This window comes from Perca flavescens, chromosome 7 (genome assembly GCF_004354835.1).
Source record: "Perca flavescens isolate YP-PL-M2 chromosome 7, PFLA_1.0, whole genome shotgun sequence".
In the NCBI taxonomy this organism is placed as follows: Eukaryota; Metazoa; Chordata; class Actinopteri; order Perciformes; family Percidae; genus Perca; species Perca flavescens.
The window spans coordinates 8,863,204-8,880,668 of record NC_041337.1 but is presented as its reverse complement, the minus strand read 5'-3'; the positions used below and the strand labels follow the sequence as shown (position 1 = coordinate 8,880,668).

General features: G+C 39.0%; 2 protein-coding genes across 3 annotated transcripts in view; both read right to left on the bottom strand.

The window, feature by feature from the left end:
- LOC114558162 (sushi, von Willebrand factor type A, EGF and pentraxin domain-containing protein 1-like) overlaps nt 1–17,465 on the bottom strand; it is a 191,074-nt gene that overhangs the window by 10,341 nt on the left and 163,268 nt on the right. Inside the window, exons 26-30 of the mRNA XM_028581946.1 lie at nt 1,951–2,139; nt 1,024–1,123; nt 706–782; nt 442–618; nt 115–294 (exon numbers count right to left, since the gene is read on the bottom strand). Coding sequence (XP_028437747.1) covers nt 115–294; nt 442–618; nt 706–782; nt 1,024–1,123; nt 1,951–2,139 — 723 coding nt within the window. The remainder of the gene's footprint in view (nt 1–114; nt 295–441; nt 619–705; nt 783–1,023; nt 1,124–1,950; nt 2,140–17,465) is intronic.
- LOC114558163 (uncharacterized) lies at nt 8,647–15,722 on the bottom strand. 2 transcript variants are annotated; one of them, XM_028581949.1, is made up of 9 exons: nt 15,442–15,722; nt 15,194–15,284; nt 15,018–15,106; nt 14,596–14,718; nt 13,914–14,113; nt 13,651–13,810; nt 12,906–13,019; nt 12,726–12,776; nt 8,647–9,055 (listed from the first exon to the last, which is right to left on the bottom strand). In XM_028581949.1, coding segments are annotated over exons 1-9 (1,020 nt in total). In that variant the 5' UTR covers nt 15,632–15,722; the 3' UTR covers nt 8,647–9,053. The 2 variants fall into 2 exon arrangements, with proteins under 2 accessions (XP_028437750.1, XP_028437749.1); XM_028581948.1 differs by lacking the exon at nt 8,647–9,055 and having other exon boundaries at nt 12,237–12,776.

The window sequence follows — 17,465 nt, the reverse complement described above, 5'->3', positions numbered from 1 at the left end:
TCACACACAGAAGTATAATGTTATGAGATTAATCACATGTAAAAATGTGATGGCTTGTGTGTTGACTTTTCTTTACAGACTTACACCAAGTAGTAATTTCAATTAATGACTTACTTTGACATGTTGGAAGTCCAGGTGACCACTGACTATCTATTCCACATGTCAGGGTGCGTCCTCCTTCCATAACATGCCCAGATTTGCACTCGTATGTCACCGTAGAATTGTATCCATGAGGGGGTTGAGAACCGTCAACCTGGTGACCATTGGCTATATTAGGATCCTCACATCGAACCACTGCAGGAAGAGAACATTTTAAAATAGAAATTAATACAATTGTCCAAAATAACTTTTTCCAAAGTATGGGAGAGGTCAGTCACAGCTGAGTTTACACTGGGAAAATGTTAAGGAAAGGCTTGAAAACAAAATTAAAAAAACACTTACGGACACATGTTGGAGCTGGATCAAATGTTCCATGTTCTGAACATGATATTGAACTTGATCCATTAAGTGTATAATCATTTTGACATTTGTACTGTACAACTTCTCTATAGTCATAGGATTCTTTGACTGGACTGAAAACACCATTCGCTACCACAGGTGGTGGATCACAAGTCACCACTGCAAAATGAAAGTGACATCTATTAGAATGGAAATACAGTTTTTATTTAGTCATGTGTCTTGTATTAACACACAGAGATGACCAACCTTCACATACAGGCAACCTGTCCATCCATCCTTGGGCTCCACAAAGCAGATGACCTTTTTTGGGGACCATATTGTAGCTAATCAGGGAATTAAAAAGCTTAACTTCAGACAACACATGTCAAGAAGAAAGACTGTGCAAGCCCCTTTATTTCACATGATAACACTGACTGGTAAGCCCCACTGAACATTAGAATAATTTTTTTGATTTGGAAACATGATGGTTGCTGACATTTTAGAGGTAAATACATTTCTTACAATTACATTTTAAAAACTAATTCTCTTAACATGAACCGTCCTAGTTATCAGTTTATTACTAACCCGGTGTTGCAAGTGACCACTAGTTTATCACCAAACTGTGTCCCTTCAGGGTAATCGACATTTCCGTTTTCCACATCTCCAGCAAAGCCACAGTCCCTCCCTGAAAAAAGATAACCCTCATAAGGATTTAATTACACGCATATGTGGCATCCGGTCTAATGGCGATTTTCCATTACATGGTACCTGCTCGACTCTACTCGCCTTTTTTGGTTTTCCATTATGAAAAAAAAGTCCCTGGGACCCGCCAACAGGTACTTTTTTAGTATCGCCTCCGTCGAGGTTCCAAGCGAGCTGAGGCGATACCAAAAGGTGACGTGAAAACAAGCAGACTACCGATTGGTCAGAGAGAATCGTCACTAATCACTGCGTCAACATTGCTAGCGACAGATGGGGGTGTCCTGAACAAACCCGGCATTTTTAAATAGTTTAGCCAGCGGTGTTTTTTTTTTGCTGCCTCCAGCTTCTTTTGAAACTAAATTTATAAATATAAATAAAACAGCCACATGCCGAGAGTCAAAAACAACACACCTTCGACATTCTGTGTGTGTGTCACGTTAGGTCACGGCAGTTTCCTGCGACGTCGCTAGGACAACCAGCCACGCTCGCCTCAGGCATGAGGCGGTACTTAACCTGCAATGGAAAAGGGAGGACGGGGCACCGCAGCTGAGTCGAGTAGAGTAGAGCTGGTACTAGCAGTGGGTAAGCGCCATTAATGAGTTAAATGACTGGATATCGATATGATTCAACAGAATGGTTACTAGATATTATTAGTCACTGGTTACTAGATATTATCAGTCACTCATCTATTCATCCAGCATTTATATGTTGGTAAGACGCCATTTCCCGGTTGGTCAAAGACCAGAGAATATTGCCACATTATTGCTGCTTTTACATATTTGAATGTAAAGATAAAGTGTCATTATTCACTCTCGCATTTCAGCTTCAGAGGAGTCCAGGCGCCAGCAGTACAAGTAATGGATGGAGACCCTCCTGCAGCCACATAGCCAACATTGCAGGCAAAAGTCACTTGCTTCCCCTCTGGGAATGTTTGTAAAAGAATGTCTTCGCCCTTCAAACTCATGTTGTCTCCTCCTGCAGGTTTGGAGCAGTCTTGAGCTACGATGAAAAATACAGAAAGAGAAAGATGAACATTAGAAGTGAGGACAAGATAAGTAAACAGCTTGTGTATAATCACACATAGCCTATGTTACAAGCTTATCCACTCTGCCACTCACCTTGAGTTGTAATGACAAGACCAAGACTGCTCAGCAGTAGGAAGTAAGTGACAAACATGACGGAATCTGCCAAGTCTGACTGAAGTCTGGGAGCTTTCTGGCAAAGAGAAACGCAAATGTAAGCAAAACAGTCAGAGTGTTAACTTAGTTAATATTAAGGGTGTCACGATTTTGATTTTAAATTGAAATCGACCGAAAGTGAGTTAAAAAAGCCACAGTTTGCAAGCTCTGCTATGTGGTGTACCATATTCTGTCTGTTTACCATTGCACATTAGCCTAACAGCTAGCATAGTTTCCTTCTGCTTATAGCTTAAGCGGGATAAGTTACGAACGCCTCTCAAAATCTGAGAAATCTTTTAAACTGACCTTAGTCGAGCTGAAATGAAGACAGATTCAGCAACTGCATGGCCTATTTCTCGCTTAAAATATTTTCAGAAACACATTTCAGTGAACTATTTTCATAAAATACGAGATCGTATTTCGAACAAGCTGCCATTACTATCGGCTGGAGAAGCCAGACCCACGTGACACTTTGTCATTTCCGGTTTTCATTTTTTGTATTACGTCTTGCGCAAGCGCAGAACGTATGCTCACCCCTTATTTCCACGAACTGCGAAACGGCTGCGGAGCTCTCCGGTATCCGGCAGAAATAGAAGCACTGCGTATCTGCTCCAGACGGCTGCAGAGTGCCGGAGCTGGGACGGAGTCGGAATGCAGCTGTTCCGCAGTTGGTGGAAATCCGCCGTCAAGACGCCGTGGCTTTGGTGTGTCAGGGCCATAACCATTGCCTAATCCTAGTGCCTTCCAGGCAGCGCTGCCTGGAAGACGACATTGGGGGCTTAAAACACCAAACAACGCTGTGCTGCAAAGCGCCTGCCCTCAGCATTGTCGGCAAACTTTTTTTTTCTTTTTACTTTATTGACAAATTGTCACGTTTCCAATTGACGATGAAGCTATGTCATTGTTACATTATGTTGTTAATAAATGTTTAAAATTTGACAATGTAGTGTGGTAGATTGCGAATAAAGGTCAGATATTATATTGCATAAAAGTCTAGTCTAAAAATGGCATAGCAACCTGTGCTTAAAAAAAAAATGAATGTAAAAATCGAGAATCGAATCGAACCATGACCTTAGAATCGAAAATTTAATCGAATCGAGAATTTGGAGAATCGTGACACGCCTAGTTAATACGGTTCATACTCGCGATGATTCAGAGCAACAAATATTCAGTCTCAAATAATGTATATATACTGGTTCAAATTCGATATTTGTTAGTAAAATATGCTTAGTCCTATCCTTAGTTGCCTAAGAAAACAACACGCCAAACACCATTCAAACTATATCAATATTAACTAACTAGCGTGGAACTGTTTATGTGCCTAATCTTACCGAGCTATTTCACATCTTGTCTGTAGCGATAGGTTCACCTGGTAAATTCCGCATATGTTTTACAAAGAGAAATACAAATATACCCAAACTACTAACGCTTCATGGCGTATGTTGCTGCCTCCATCTTCCTTCATTAAAACAGACTGTGGGAGGTAACGTGTCATGGTTGAACTAAGATAACTTCCATTCATATATCTATACACTACCGGTCAAAAGTTTGGGGTCACTTAGAAATTTCCATTCCACTCCATTATAGACAGAATACCAGCTGAAATCAGTTGCATTGTTTTTTTTAACCAAGGCAGCAGTTTTCAGATTACGTTATGTGTTTACATAATTGCAAAAGGGTTCTCCAATGTTTTCTCAGTTAGCCTTTTAAAACGATTAGTAAACAGAATGTGCCTTTGGAACATTGGATGAATGGATGCTGATAATGGGCAATGGGTAGATATTGCATTAAAGATCAGCCATTTCTTTTTTACAACAGTCGAGAACTGGTATTCTGCTGATATTCCGTCAGTAATGGAGTGGAAAGGAAATTTCTAAGTGACCCCAAACTTTTGACTGGTAGTGTAGCTATATTAATAGATCTATAACGACAATGGGCCTCATTCACCAACCATTCTTACGAAGAAATGTGTTCTTAAACCCCACCTACGCACTTTTTACGAAGATTCTGACATTCATTAATGTTTTCCTATCTTGGATTTGTTCTTAGCTAAGAACAAAATCTACAAACACTCAAGAGCACTCTTACGCACATTTGAGTGATGACAATTTGCTCCAAATAATTGGTTACTGCATTTTATTTAATTCTACAGTCGTTTACAATGATAGTATTGTACTGTAATGTATTTCTGATAATTTGTTGAAAAAAAAATCATAGTATGCAAAGAAACACTAACACTGCAATTTACATCAGCAATTAAACTGATTAAATCCTGCGTTATTTGGTGATTGATCGCTATTTATAGGGCCAAAATGCAGTGGTGGAATGTAACAAATTGCAAATTCTTCATTACTGTACTTGGGTACATTTTTCACCTATCTGTACTTTACTTAAGTAGAATCAATAGTGCATACTTTTGACTTTTACTTTGTTACATTTTGCAGCAATTATCTATACTTTCTACTCCACTACATTTCTACAATGTTCCGTTACATTTTCTGATCAGTTTTGCCCCTTGCCAAAATGTCTTCCTGACCATCACACGTTTGTCTCACCAGTAAAGTTTGGTTGCCGTAGACATATATGGGGCACCGCCGTTCCTTCATCGGCTTCCAAGCCGGCTCCGGTGCTCCAGAGCCCGGGCGCAGCGCCGCTGACCCTCGGTAATACAGCCTCCGGTAAAAGTGAAAATTAAAGTTTGTTTTTTATTATTCCTGTTTTTAAATCATAATTGCCATCTATTTCTCTCCAAAGCGTTGTTTACTCCTCTGCCAGTCAGTGTAAGATGTGTTCATATAGAGCTGGGCGATATAGAGAAAATCAAATATCACAATATTCTTGACAAAATACCTTGATGTCGATATTGCGACGATATTGTATGGTTGACTATTGGTGCTTTAACTAAACGTTATTTACACAATGAGATTTTTGATAAATAATCACCAGAAATGATTTAATAACTTAGTGGGTGAAGGCAAAAAATAGAACAGCTAAAACAGTCTGGTAAGTTCAGAAAATGACATCACTTTACTGTAATGCAGCTTTTAAAACCAGGAAAAGACAACACTTACCATATTACGATATCCAAAATCTAAGACGATATCTAGTTTCATATCGCAATATCGAAATAACATCGATATATTGCCCAGCCCTACGTTCATATCTTATTTATTTGGTTGGACCTCTGCACATCACCTCCCCATTTTCGCTGCTTCACACACTTTATTGGCTTACTTGCATGGTTAAAGAAAATAAAACCGTCTTAAAATACAACCATGAATAAAACCAACCGCATTCCGATTCTAACAACATATTTCCGTTTTATGCTGGTTAGGATAGGAACTTCTTTTAAAAGCCGGGCCTTGTTTGTGGCAGTGGACATCTTCTACTTTTACTAAAGCAAAAATGTCTCTGGTTATTTGTACTTTTACTTAAGTAGGCTACGGAGATTCAGTACTTCCTCCACCACTACAATATACAAGTCATCTGGGACTCCGACAACCATCTCTTGAACGCAGTCTCCTGCTTCCCAGGAGGTGCACAGGAAGTGTCATGTCCTTATATGGGAATTTGCGGGGCATTTTCTTATGCCAGTTAAGAACAACTGGCACGCTCTTTCAATTACGAAGACGTGGGATTCATCAATCCTAAGAACACACCTGCAAACAATTCGCTGTTTAAGAACACGTGTGGTATCTTTAAGTAGCGATGATGTGATGATCTGTCTGAAGAGAAATTTGCTAACGCTGTCTTGATTGTATATAAAAATGTATTACATCAAGTTTTCAGCACCAATTACAAGCCCTGCAGAGCCCGGAGAGTACATTGCCGATGGACACACTCATGTTAGATAACATAAACAGAAGTGAGTTGGTAAAGTAAAAGCTCAGAGTCCATTTGAGGGGCTCCATCACTACACATAAAGTCACTGAACCAACTCAGCCACCAATCACAGCGCACCACACAGAACATGCTCTTCAAAAATCACGCCACTGAGAGGTAAATCATTAAACCTACTTCACTACCACAGTGCTCATGATGACTCCACACATTGGAGCTTCATAACAGAATTTAAACTTATAAGCCCTCAGATACCACACACGTCATAAATCCAACGTAAACCTTTCTTAGGAACTTTCTTAAGAACATCTTTAAGAGAAAACTTAGGAAGATATTGGTGAATGAGGCCCAATACCAGTAGATACTCAGGGTGGGAAATGCGATTTTTTAGCTCATTCTCAGCCGAGAATTTAGCTCATTCCCAGTACATTATGAAATCGCAACAGTTCCTGTTAACCCAGGTTTGGTTTAGCTAACGTTAGCTATTAGCTACAAGTTAGCTAGCTAACGTAACATCAACAAACATTAATATATTGTTTTAGTCATAGGCACCGATACCGTGGGTGCTCGAAAATACTGATAGTGTTAATAGTTAATTAACCCGACTCGTGTCACTGAACCGGGAGACTCGAGTACCATACGTCAATGAACCAACTCACTCCTGTTTTTTTCTTTTACTTCATTCGTGCCGTTGTGTGTAGCTGGTATTCTTCTGCTACTGTGTGTATAGTAATCTAGCTCATTAGCGCCTCCACTGGAGTGGTGGTGGTAGAATCAACCAGGAAATGAGCTACCTAGACCGCGCACCAGGCTACTGAACGAGACCGAACGAGTCTAATGTAACCAAGCGGTGTCTTGGTTCTCGGCAAGTTTGAGTTATTAAACAAGCCTCGTTTCTGGTGCATCTTATGGTGTAGACACATATAGCCGACGGCCGACCGTTGATAGAAAACCCCGTCGATATGATCAGTCGCGTCCCCGAGGTCCAAAAAACTGCCACAGAACAGACCAAAAAGACGAGAGGAGACGAGATGTAATACATTTCTATAACAGCAGGCAGCCCTAATCTGTAATGTTGCCCAAGAAATGAAAACCGGCAGCTGATTGGACGAACGCGTCACATGGGTTTGTTTTCTCCGGAAATTCAGACCTGGACTGTCATGGCGGCCGTTCAGAATACAATCTTATATTGTACTAAAATAGTTCACTGAAACGTGTTTCTGAAAACATTTTAAGCGAGAAATAGGCCATGCAGTTGCTGAATCTGTCTTTATTTCAGATTAACCAAGGTCAGTTTAAAAGATTTTCATCAGATTTTGAGAGACTGTAGTCACCTCATTCCGCTTGTCATTTCCGGGTGAGTCCCGACGGCCCTGCCGCCGACCGAACACGTCAGGTCGGCCAAAATGAACGCCGACAGCCCCTCAGACGGACGACGGCACGGGACACACCAAACAGATTTGAGTCACTGACCTCGCCAGACTGTCCCACGGCCGATAATCAGCCAGAGTATCCCGGCCCTTAGATGATTGTGTTCAAGGCAATTTACACATTATCAATGGGGAAGTACATCACATACAAATACACGTCATGTTATCTTGGTAGTTATGTTAAGTTAAATGTTAGAGAAGTGAATGTTGCTACGTGGTAGGTAGGCTGTCACCAGGAGACAACGCACCAGGCTACTGAACGAGTCTTAATTTCCCACGAACCTGATCTCGGTTATGTGTCAGTTGAACTTCTCATCTCCAATCCTATCTGTAGCCTATTTGTGAGAAGTGGCGCTGTCCTGAGTTGAAAGTTTGCCTACTTTACGGCTTTATTATCGAGTTAACAGGTGTGTGTGTTCTGAAATGCAAACATTTTTTGACTACTTTTCTTTATTTTTTTTAAGGGCGTGCGCCCGTGAGCACCCATGGAAGAAAACATAAATCGGCGCCTATAGGCCCAGGTAGCAAACAGACGTTGGGCCAACGTCTGCTGTTGTGTTGGGCCAACGTTGGGTGCTGACGTTGGCCCAACGACATTTTGTCCGTTGGGCCAACCATGTCATTAGATGGCAAGCAGACCTTCTGCCAACTTAAAAACCACTAAAATAACGTTGGGCCAACGTTGGGCCAACGTTGGGCCAACCATGTCATTAGATGGCCGGCAGACCTTCTGCCAACCTAAAAATACTTTACCAACCTTTTACCAACTTAAAAAAAAACTAAAACAACATTGGGCCAACCATTAGACAGCCGACCTTCTGCCAACCTAAAAATGTACCTTACCAACCTTTTGCCAACTTAACATTGGGTCAACCATTTTTTTAGACTGTCAGCAGATCTTCTAACAAATTAAAAAATATAGCCTATTTTAACCATCTGCCAACTTCATAAATAGTAAATCTGCAAACTTAAATAGGTTTTACCAACCTTACCTCAAATTTTAAGATTGTGACATGGCCTTCTCATTACGCATTAAGAGACGACAGGCACAACGGACAAACTGAATTGGTTATAAAAATAAACCTCTTTATTGGTAACAAAATTAACATTACAATTTTATGCAGTTCACAACGTGTTGTGGTGCTGTTGTTGGAAAAACTTCAGCACATAATAAATAAATAACACAGGATGTGAGCCAATTGACAAAATAGTTGAAAAAAACAACAACACAAAGGCAGTGGAAAAATGCTAAGATAAGTAAAAAATAAAGTCAAAGAAATCAACAACAAGGAAACCAAAAAGGCGGCAAAGAAAATGCGGAAGAAGGCCAAAAAATCCCAGCTGAAAACTAAGAAAATGTGCAGATTCTCTTCCGTATTCTGCAGTTTTTTGAAGATTTGAAGCAAATTAGATTGTGGCTCTTATGATGAAGACGGAGCAGAGGAAGAGAAGTAGCAGCATCTTTTCCTGTAAAAAAACAACAAACATAATGGAACTTTTTAGAAGATTTAAGATGTGTCGTTCTATTTAATTACACAACCCAAAACAGAAAGAAATTGGGGTGTGGTGTAAAATATATAAACAGCAAACAGAAACAGAATGTGATCATTTGCGAAAAGGACATCTTTACACACTACACAAATTACACATTTGTCTACACTGACTTTGCTGTAATTTCTACAGTACCATAATTTTCTTTCCCGGTTCATTACTGTAATATGCATTGCATTATGGGTATTAACATTTGATTTACAGTGATTTACTGTATGTTTTTTTTTTTTTGAGACCTAAGCTAAAGATTGTGTAACTCAAAGAATATGGTGTTAGGAGTTGAATGTATAGCTACCATGGTTGATGGGGGGAAAGTAAAATGTATTTATTTCCCTAGCCGCTTAACTTTAAATTTGACCAATCGTTAAACAATTGATTAAAGGACTCTTTTATATGGCTTTAAGTTTTTCTTAACATAATGTTGTTAGCTATCTAGCTATATATTATGTGATTAACTTGTAATACATCTGTTATTCTAACAATATAAGAGTTATCTACATCATACTGGTTCCCTGCATACTAATGCATGGCATTTTTTTTTTTATCTTGTGTTTTATAACCCCATGCATGCACTTAAAAATATACATTTTAATTATTTCATATGTATAATAACAATCAGTGTAAAAAAAGGCCATAGTAACACTTGCTCTCAATCCTGAGATGATTGACCAATCAGTGACGAGAGTCATCGCTTTGATCTCCTGCCAATCACTCGCGCTCAGACAGAAGAAAGGCACAGACTGCAGCAGCTGTAAAAGGGACCTTTCTTTATCTTTTCTTTCCCATTTTCGGACTTGTTGAAGTGATGTGTGTAACGTGAGAACGTAAGTTTAAACTATTCAGTACTTTGCTAAACTGTCGTGGGTTTTACTACCTCGTTATCTGTGTAAATGTTAAAACTAGTTTATTCATATTTCAATAACTCGGCTACTATGTGGATTCGAAAGTTTCGTCCGTGTTACGACATGACATTTATTTGGAGAGAGATATATTATAGATATAATATTGCTCTTGCTGTGTTTCTTATTGCGTAGCTGATAGATGTGCATATTTTTTATTACTTGTGTAGCCACGTGTTAATATTCAGGTTGTTAGGGCAATTTGCTAGTAACGTGCAATCACCAATAAACGGACCAGTGCTGTGGAGCCACGTGCTTAGTTATTACAAGTGTATTACACAGTTTGTTCCATCAAGGATATGTGTGCTGTAATAGATGTGGCTTATTCTTAGTTTGTTACTGACCAATATGTTAAAATGTAACATATATCTATGTTAATTATTACTGAGAAATGAATGCAATTCTTAGTATTGTTTATTGTTATATGCTGGTGGCAATAACATTTAGTTTGGTAAACAATGGGCCTCATTCACCAATATCTTCCAAAGTTTTCTCTTAAATATGTTCTTAAGGTTTCTAAGAAAAGTCTACGTCGGATTCATGACGTGTTCTTAAACAGCAGATTTGTTCCCACCTGTGTTCTTAGGATTGATGAATCCCACGTCTTCGTAACTGAAAGCGCGTGCCAGTTGTTCCTAATTAGCATAAGAAAACGCCCCGCAAATACACATAAGGACATGACACTTCCTGTGCACCTCCTGGGAGACAGGTTTTCGGAGATTGTCGGAGCCGCGGTGGAGGAAGTACTGAATCTCAGTACTTAAATAAAAGTACAAATAAGACATATTTACTTTAGTAAAATTATAAGCTGTCCACTACCACAAACAAGGCCTGGCTTTTAAAAAAAGTTCCTATCCTAACCAGCATAAAACGGAAATGTGTTAGAATCGGAATGCGGTTGGTTTTATTCATGGATGGATGTACCATGCAAGTAAGCAAATAAAGTGTGTGAAGCAGCGCAAATGGGGAGATGTGAAGAGGTCCAGCCAAATAAATAAGTTATGAACGCGTCTTACGCAGCCTGGCGGAGGAGTAAACGACGCTGTGGTGAGAAATAGATGGCAACTATGATTTTTCACTTTTACCGGGGCTGTATTACCGAGGGTCAGCGGCGCTGCGCCCGGGCTCTGGATCACCGGAGCCGGCTTGGATCAGCGGTGCCCCATATATACAGTATCTACGGCAACCCATATATACAGTATCTACGGCAACCCATATAGTATCTACGGCAACCAAACTTTACTGGTGAGACAAACGTGTGACAGTCAGGAAGACGTTTTGGCAGAGGGGGGAAACTGATCAGACAATGTAACGGAACATTGTAGAAATGTAGTGGAGTAGAAAGTATAGATAATTGCTGCAAAATGTAACAAAGTAAAAGTCAAAAGTAGGCTATGCACTATTGAGTCTACTTAAGTAAAGTACAAATACGTGAAAAATGTACTTAAGTACAGTTAGGACGAATTTGTACTTTGTTACATTCTACCACTGCATTTTGGCCCTATAAATACCGATCAATCACCAAATAGTGTTAGTGGTTTTTTTGCATAATATGATTTCTTTTTCAACAAATGATCAGAAATACATTACAGTACAATACTATCATTGTAAACGACTGTAGAATTAAATAAAATGCAGTAAGCAATCATTTGGAGCAAATTGTCATCACTCAAATGTGCGTAAGAGTGCTTTTCAGTGTTAGAGATTTTGTTCTTAGCTAAGAACAAATCCAAGTTAAGAAAACATTAGTGAATGCCAGAATCTTCGTAAAAAGTTCGTGAAGAAGGGTTTAAGAACACATTTCTTCGTAAGAACGGTTGGTGAATGAGGCCCAATGTTCATAGTAAGTATTATTTCAGAACCACTTCAAAGTGAAAAGCATCGCCCAAGTCACCACCTTCCTCCAAGGTCTCACCGAATTTGAGTGGAAGACATCAAACTAGGTAAGCATTTTCTTGTGTGATGTACTATAGTTCACACATCAGAAAAATTTTCACAGACAGTACAATGAACAGTGCAGCTACATTACCCTGCCTGCTCAAAAGAAATGTATACTGTCATATTCTATGTTTTTGCACAAGTTGTTAGTCGGTTAACAGTTAGATGAGATAAACTCATGACCATTTCTCTTCAGTACGGACCACCCCACCAGAGCATAAATACTCTTGTCAGGATTGGAGGCCCCCAAGCAGATGTGGATCAGCAAGCAGAAGTACCATGGGTTCGGCCCCTCCATCATCCTTCACAAATCTTCTAAAGCTTCTAAACAAGACTGTTCCTCCTTCCCCTCCCCAACCAAATACCCATCAACTTCAGCTCTGTGGTAAACAACCACACCACATTTTTCATACAATTTACAGTATCATACTGTACAATGGAGCTGCGGTTAGGGCATCATACTGTAAAAAACATGTACACTTATGGTATTGTAAGGGGGTAGTTACAGTGACTCTGCATATCTACATAACAAGTCTAACAGTGTATTTCATGGTACATTTTAACGTCCATTTTGAATTTGATACCAGCAAGACATTTTCAAAAAAAGTTTGGACATGTTGGGGTAGCACATTTTTTATACATCTTCATGCAGTGAAGATAAGGCTGTATGCCTAGTGAAGATGAAATACGCCTCTGTTTAATGGTGGGTTAGACAGAGGAAGAAAAAACAATCATTGGAAGACACTTACATTCACTTTCGCAGCTGCTGGAATTTGCATGAGGGGGAGGCATCTGCTTTTCTGTGTTGAAGAAAGAAATTATCAAAATGTAAATTACTTAAAACTCCAACCATTTGCAAAGGTATTTGATCAGTCTTAAAAAAACAAAAAACATCACCATTACTTGGCCTTACTAAAGGCCTTGTGTACCTTTTTCTGTTGCTCTTTTTTTTCTTCCTCCATTTCGGTCTCCGCTGTACTTCAGCCAGGTTTTAATTTTTTCCTCGGCTTCCACCACTTTTGTGCCTTGTTTTTTGGCTGCATCTGTCAGCATGAAATTAAAGAAAATTAAACAGAGAAAGGGTTAGCCGACAGATCATCTGAGTTGTATTTTGTAGAGTTCTGTACGATTAGTTGATTAATTGGCATTCTTCCATTGACTTGTATTTCATTCAATGACACATTATGTGAGACTGTAAGGCAGTGGTTCCCAACCTTTTTTCCTTGGCGCCCCCCCTACTCATGTCTAAGAAAAGCTGAGCCCCCCCCCACCCAAAACCGAAGTTGAGGTAACTCTCGAGATAGAGCCTCTCTTTCTTTTTTGATACAGAGGAGTTATCAGCACTGTTTCTCCGGCATGTTTCATTCATAAAATAGTGATGCCGTGGGGCAGGAAAATTGAGGATACAACAAAATATATAGTTTTCATACAGACTTTTGTATACATTAGATATTCTAGTGTATTATAATTTGTTTAACATGTGCAAAACATTTTTTTTTACCTCAACCTCAAACCAGATAAAGACTCGCGCCCCCCCTGTGATCTTTGCCGCCCCCCCTGGGGGTGCCCGGACCCCAGGTTGGGAACCACTGCTGTAAGGGGTTGTTTCCTCTTTTGCTATTTCAAAGTTATGTCTAAGTTTTGAATATTTGAATGTTTTTTAAAACATATCACCTATGACAACTTTTGCCAGCAAGAGCGTAGAAAAGGGGCTCTTCTGTCCTCTCCCTTGCCAATTAAAATTGTTGGCCAACTCATTGGTCATAATCTCCCTCATGATTCTGTGGACAATGTCTTTGGCAGATGTTCCACCCAAGCTGGTAAGATATCTTGTCTATGAAAACAAATCATGTGTTAAGCAGCAGTAAATCAGGTCTAGGTCTCTATATATGTTAGTATTATTTTAAGTGAAGTTACTGAACATCATTAGAATTTACTAGAGAACGTTGTGTGTCTCTGTTTGACAGCCTATCCTCCAGATCTTTTATGCCTGTCATGCTCCTTAAAGGAAACTGAAATTCCTCATTTACAACTTCAGTTGCATTCTCTCTTCTCAGTATGGCCTGAAGGAGGAGCGTATTCTGCCTGACTTGACCCTTTATCTCTTCCAGCATCTGGTAGAGCCGGAGTTCTCTTTCTGAATAAGACAAACATAAGATGCAACATTATAACTATACAGAATTGAACGTATAAAGAGAGAGACTGTGTCTCTTGTTTTGTTGTCTTTATCATAACATAACTTTTCCAGCCTTTTGTTGTATCAATCCCAGCTTTTTTTTTTAGACATGTTGCTGGCATTAAATTCAAAATGTGCTTACATTTCCTATAAAATAGTAAAATTTGACATTTTCAACATTTGATATGTTGTCCATGTCCTAAATATGGGTTTACAAGAGTTGGACATTTTACATAACATCCCAAGTTTTTTTTTTAAATTGTGGTTGTGAAAAGGGTTTATCATTTGAAAATAGTAAAACTTAGCCAGGCAAAGTTCTTTTTGGTTACATTCATTTTATTTTTGTTACTTGAACAGTTTCTAATTCATGTTATAGACTAAAAGGGTAATTGCTAAAAACTCCAAGTAAACTATTGTAAAAGGTTTGGAATAGTTATATGTACCATCTTGTCTTGGTTCAGGGACTGTCACAGCAGGTGCTGATGGTGCAAATAGTGGTATGGTTGGCAAGGTCAGGCTTTTGGCTCCATTACTGCAGAATTTCTTTTTTGGTCTTTCCATTGTCTCTGCATATGAAACAGTAAGAAACAGAATCAGTAGAATGTACAATCTATTGCCAAACATCACAACATTTACTTCCATACAGTTTCCCTGCAATCTTATACAACAGGAAAGTGACTACTGTTCAAAAGTTCCTTTCAACATATCGTCCCCTTGGAATTATTATTCTATTTACATTCTATCTACAACTCTAGGGACGATATTCCCAAATCTTTAATTTGGATTTAAGGAATCTGTGGTGACCATTATGGGGAAATAATTCCTCAAGGCTGGTGCAATGACCACTGAATGTTTTCGTCTGTACCTGTGTGGAGCCAGCTTGTTGAGGCCTGCACTGGAGGTCTTCCTGAGGCTGTACCAGATGTAAATCCATTTACATATTTTGCCGATGGTCTGTTGGACACATTAAGAGTAATCAATTTTTATACTGCAAATAAGCAGTAGGCTATAAAAGGAGAACAGAGAACAGTGGAAACATACACTCTTTTCCGTACACTGTCCTCATCTGTAGACTCCAAACTGTTGCCTTCACAGAACTTCACCAGCTTTCTTCTGGCTTTTTCATAGGAACCTAAATATAGAAACAAACAACATCACTAAACCTATTATCTGAACATTTGAAAAGAACTGCTTGTCTAGGCATAGCTCACAAGCAGCATCTTTAATTTTGAGCAATATATTTGAATAGTTATTTCTCTATATTTCTTAATACTTACTCAATAACTTACCATACTCAGCCACCCATTCAGTTTCATATTCGTCCCATTCTTCATCAGGAGTTTCATTTTTTTCAACTGCTTTTCTACATCTTGTACCGTTATATGGGGGCCAAAAGGAAACTTTTTTGTCGATGCTCAGCCAGTCACTTGGTATAACCTCTGTCTCATTCTTTTCAGTAAAAACAACTATTGAATACATCTATAAAAAATAAAAATAAAAATAAATATCTAGTGTTACAAACTATATACATTTATTGAAGCTCTATTAATTTCCCTAACCGTGGAAATGATCTAAACTATTCTAAATCTTATTATTACTATTCTTTATGATTGGTAAGTACTGTACATTTGTCAGATGCAGGGGGGGAGAATCAAGCAGTATGCAGTAAAGGATATGCCACAAACCCATCCTTATACTGTAAAAGAAGGACTTTTGAAACAGTCTGCGTAGGAACAATAGTCAATGACTGCCCGGGTTGTTTCACAAAGGATATATCAAGACTCGATGAATCAATGGGATAGGTGAAAAAAGAAGACTTGTTTTGGAATTTAAGACAGACTAGATGCGATGCTTCCTTGTCTTTTAAAATATTTTTCACTATATAAATATCTCCATTGAACAGAATATAGTTGTCTCCCTCTGATAAACTAATTGAAGATCCACCATTTACATATTGCTTATACTGTGTAAACTGCTGAGATGTCACATTGTATGGAAAAGGCCCATTCTTATGTTCCTGGTAAAAACCATCCTTGCAAACCCTTTTTTTAGTTCTGACATTTGCTTTTTCTGACAATCTCCTGATGATCTGTTGAAGGGGCTGGGTAGGGGTCCTAATCATTTTTTTTAATGTGTAGAGGAAGTTCTCAAATGGGAAAGCTGAGAAATTATGCAGCACACCAAACTGCCTTGCATCATTGGCAAGATGTGTCAGCCCGTGTATGTTATACACAACGTAATTACCATAAACAGATTGAAAATGCTCAACAAATGTGATCAGTAACTTTTCAGCAAAATCACAGTACTGGAGGCACAGTGAGGGGCAGCATAAAATCCGAATGGCTACATGCAGAAGCATAAAATTGTGGTATAGAACATTTGGCAGATGGTCTTTCAGTGCCACTGGACCAGTGTACAGGAGAAAAGTTCTGAACTCTGTTGCTTTCCACCTATCTACCTCAACAAGTGATCTCCCTTTCCGTGCAAACTCTCTGGGGAGTGTCATGGCAAAGGACATAAGAGCTGCAGAAATTAGGCCTATCTGATGAGCACCTAAACGAGTTGGAAGTGGTCCCCTCATCCAAAAACCTATCAACTTTCTCATAACCCCAAGAAAAACCAGGTGCATAACATCTAATGGAAATTGGGTGACCATACCAATTCCAACCCCTGTCAAAACACTGGTCCCTTTATGGTGAAACTCATCATCTTTATTAATAAAAGACGTATCTGTCCGTAAGGGTGAATCAACTTCAGGAAAAGTCATGCGATTTTCCGCCCATGTTCCCTCCTGTGTGCATTTTTCACAGCCGTGGTATGCATTGTGGGCTTTAATGTTTTTTACAAAAGCCCTCGCACTTGCATCGCAAACAAAATTGGAAATTTTAATATCTACAAATTTGCCAATTACATCCACATCCTCTAATTTAAGCTTTCCATATTCATTCACAAATGTTTCCAGGAACAGATTGACATTCTCTGGTTTTTTAGATCCAAGATATAAAGCGATGACGAATGGTTGCTTTGTTTTGTCTTCCTCTACCAAGCCTAGAATGGGCCAGAACTGCTGATTGCTGCTTTTGAACAAAGGTAGTCCATCAATATTCACTTGTAAATGAATGGCTTTTGGGAGAGGGTCTATCTGGTTTAACACATGCCTAATGCCTTTCTCAACTCCAAAATAATATATACTAAAATAATAATTAATTTTAAATAATACTTAAAAGAGTGCGGGCATCCTTCGGGAGATATGGATGATATATTCTCAGGATGCCCAAGAGCCCATTTAGGTGGCATTGTGGTATTTGGCTGT